Consider the following 537-nt stretch of genomic DNA (forward strand, 5'->3'; position numbering starts at 1 on the left):
AGCTTTGGGGGTGTCTGGGGGGTGCCAGGTGTCGGGGGGGGTGGCAGAGTGCCTGTGGCGTCCCGCAGGGATGAACGCGGCTGTGCGCGCTGTGGTGCGTGTGGGCATCTACACCGGGGCCAAGGTGTTCTTTGTGTATGAGGTCAGTGCCAGCCCCAGTCCCAAAATCCCACATTCTCACCCCAAAATGTGGGAAAAGGTGTCATTTAACCATTGTCCCCTCTGCCCCCCAGGGCTACCAGGGGCTGGTGGATGGTGGTGACCACATCAAGGAGGCCACGTGGGAGAGCGTGTCCATGATGCTGCAGCTGGTGAGGGACACGGACAGGGACGGGGGGACACTGGGGGTCCCCTCCTGGCCTCATCCCAGTTTGTCCCTTACTGGTCCCAGTCTGAGCTGAGACTCAGTTGAAAATAACCCAAAACCAGAGCTGGGATGGGGGGGGAGGGAAGGAGGGAGGGAAGGGTGGACACAGGGATGGACACAGGGATGGATGGAGGGATGGACGGAGGGATGGACGGAGGGATGGACGGACA

At 61.6% G+C, this 537-nt stretch overlaps 1 protein-coding gene across 1 annotated transcript in view; it reads left to right on the plus strand.

Moving 5' to 3' along the window:
* Window positions 1-478, plus strand: part of LOC108448423 (ATP-dependent 6-phosphofructokinase, muscle type-like) — a 2554-nt gene extending 2076 nt beyond the window's left edge. The window contains exons 3-4 of the mRNA XM_017741209.1: window positions 69-142; window positions 234-478. Coding sequence (XP_017596698.1) covers window positions 69-142; window positions 234-401 — 242 coding nt within the window. The 3' untranslated portion in view covers window positions 402-478. The remainder of the gene's footprint in view (window positions 1-68; window positions 143-233) is intronic.
* The last annotated feature ends 59 nt before the right edge of the window (window positions 479-537 follow it).

The sequence above is a fragment of the Corvus brachyrhynchos genome, unplaced genomic scaffold (genome assembly GCF_000691975.1).
Source record: "Corvus brachyrhynchos isolate BGI_N302 unplaced genomic scaffold, ASM69197v1 scaffold318, whole genome shotgun sequence".
Lineage (NCBI taxonomy): Eukaryota > Metazoa > Chordata > Aves > Passeriformes > Corvidae > Corvus > Corvus brachyrhynchos.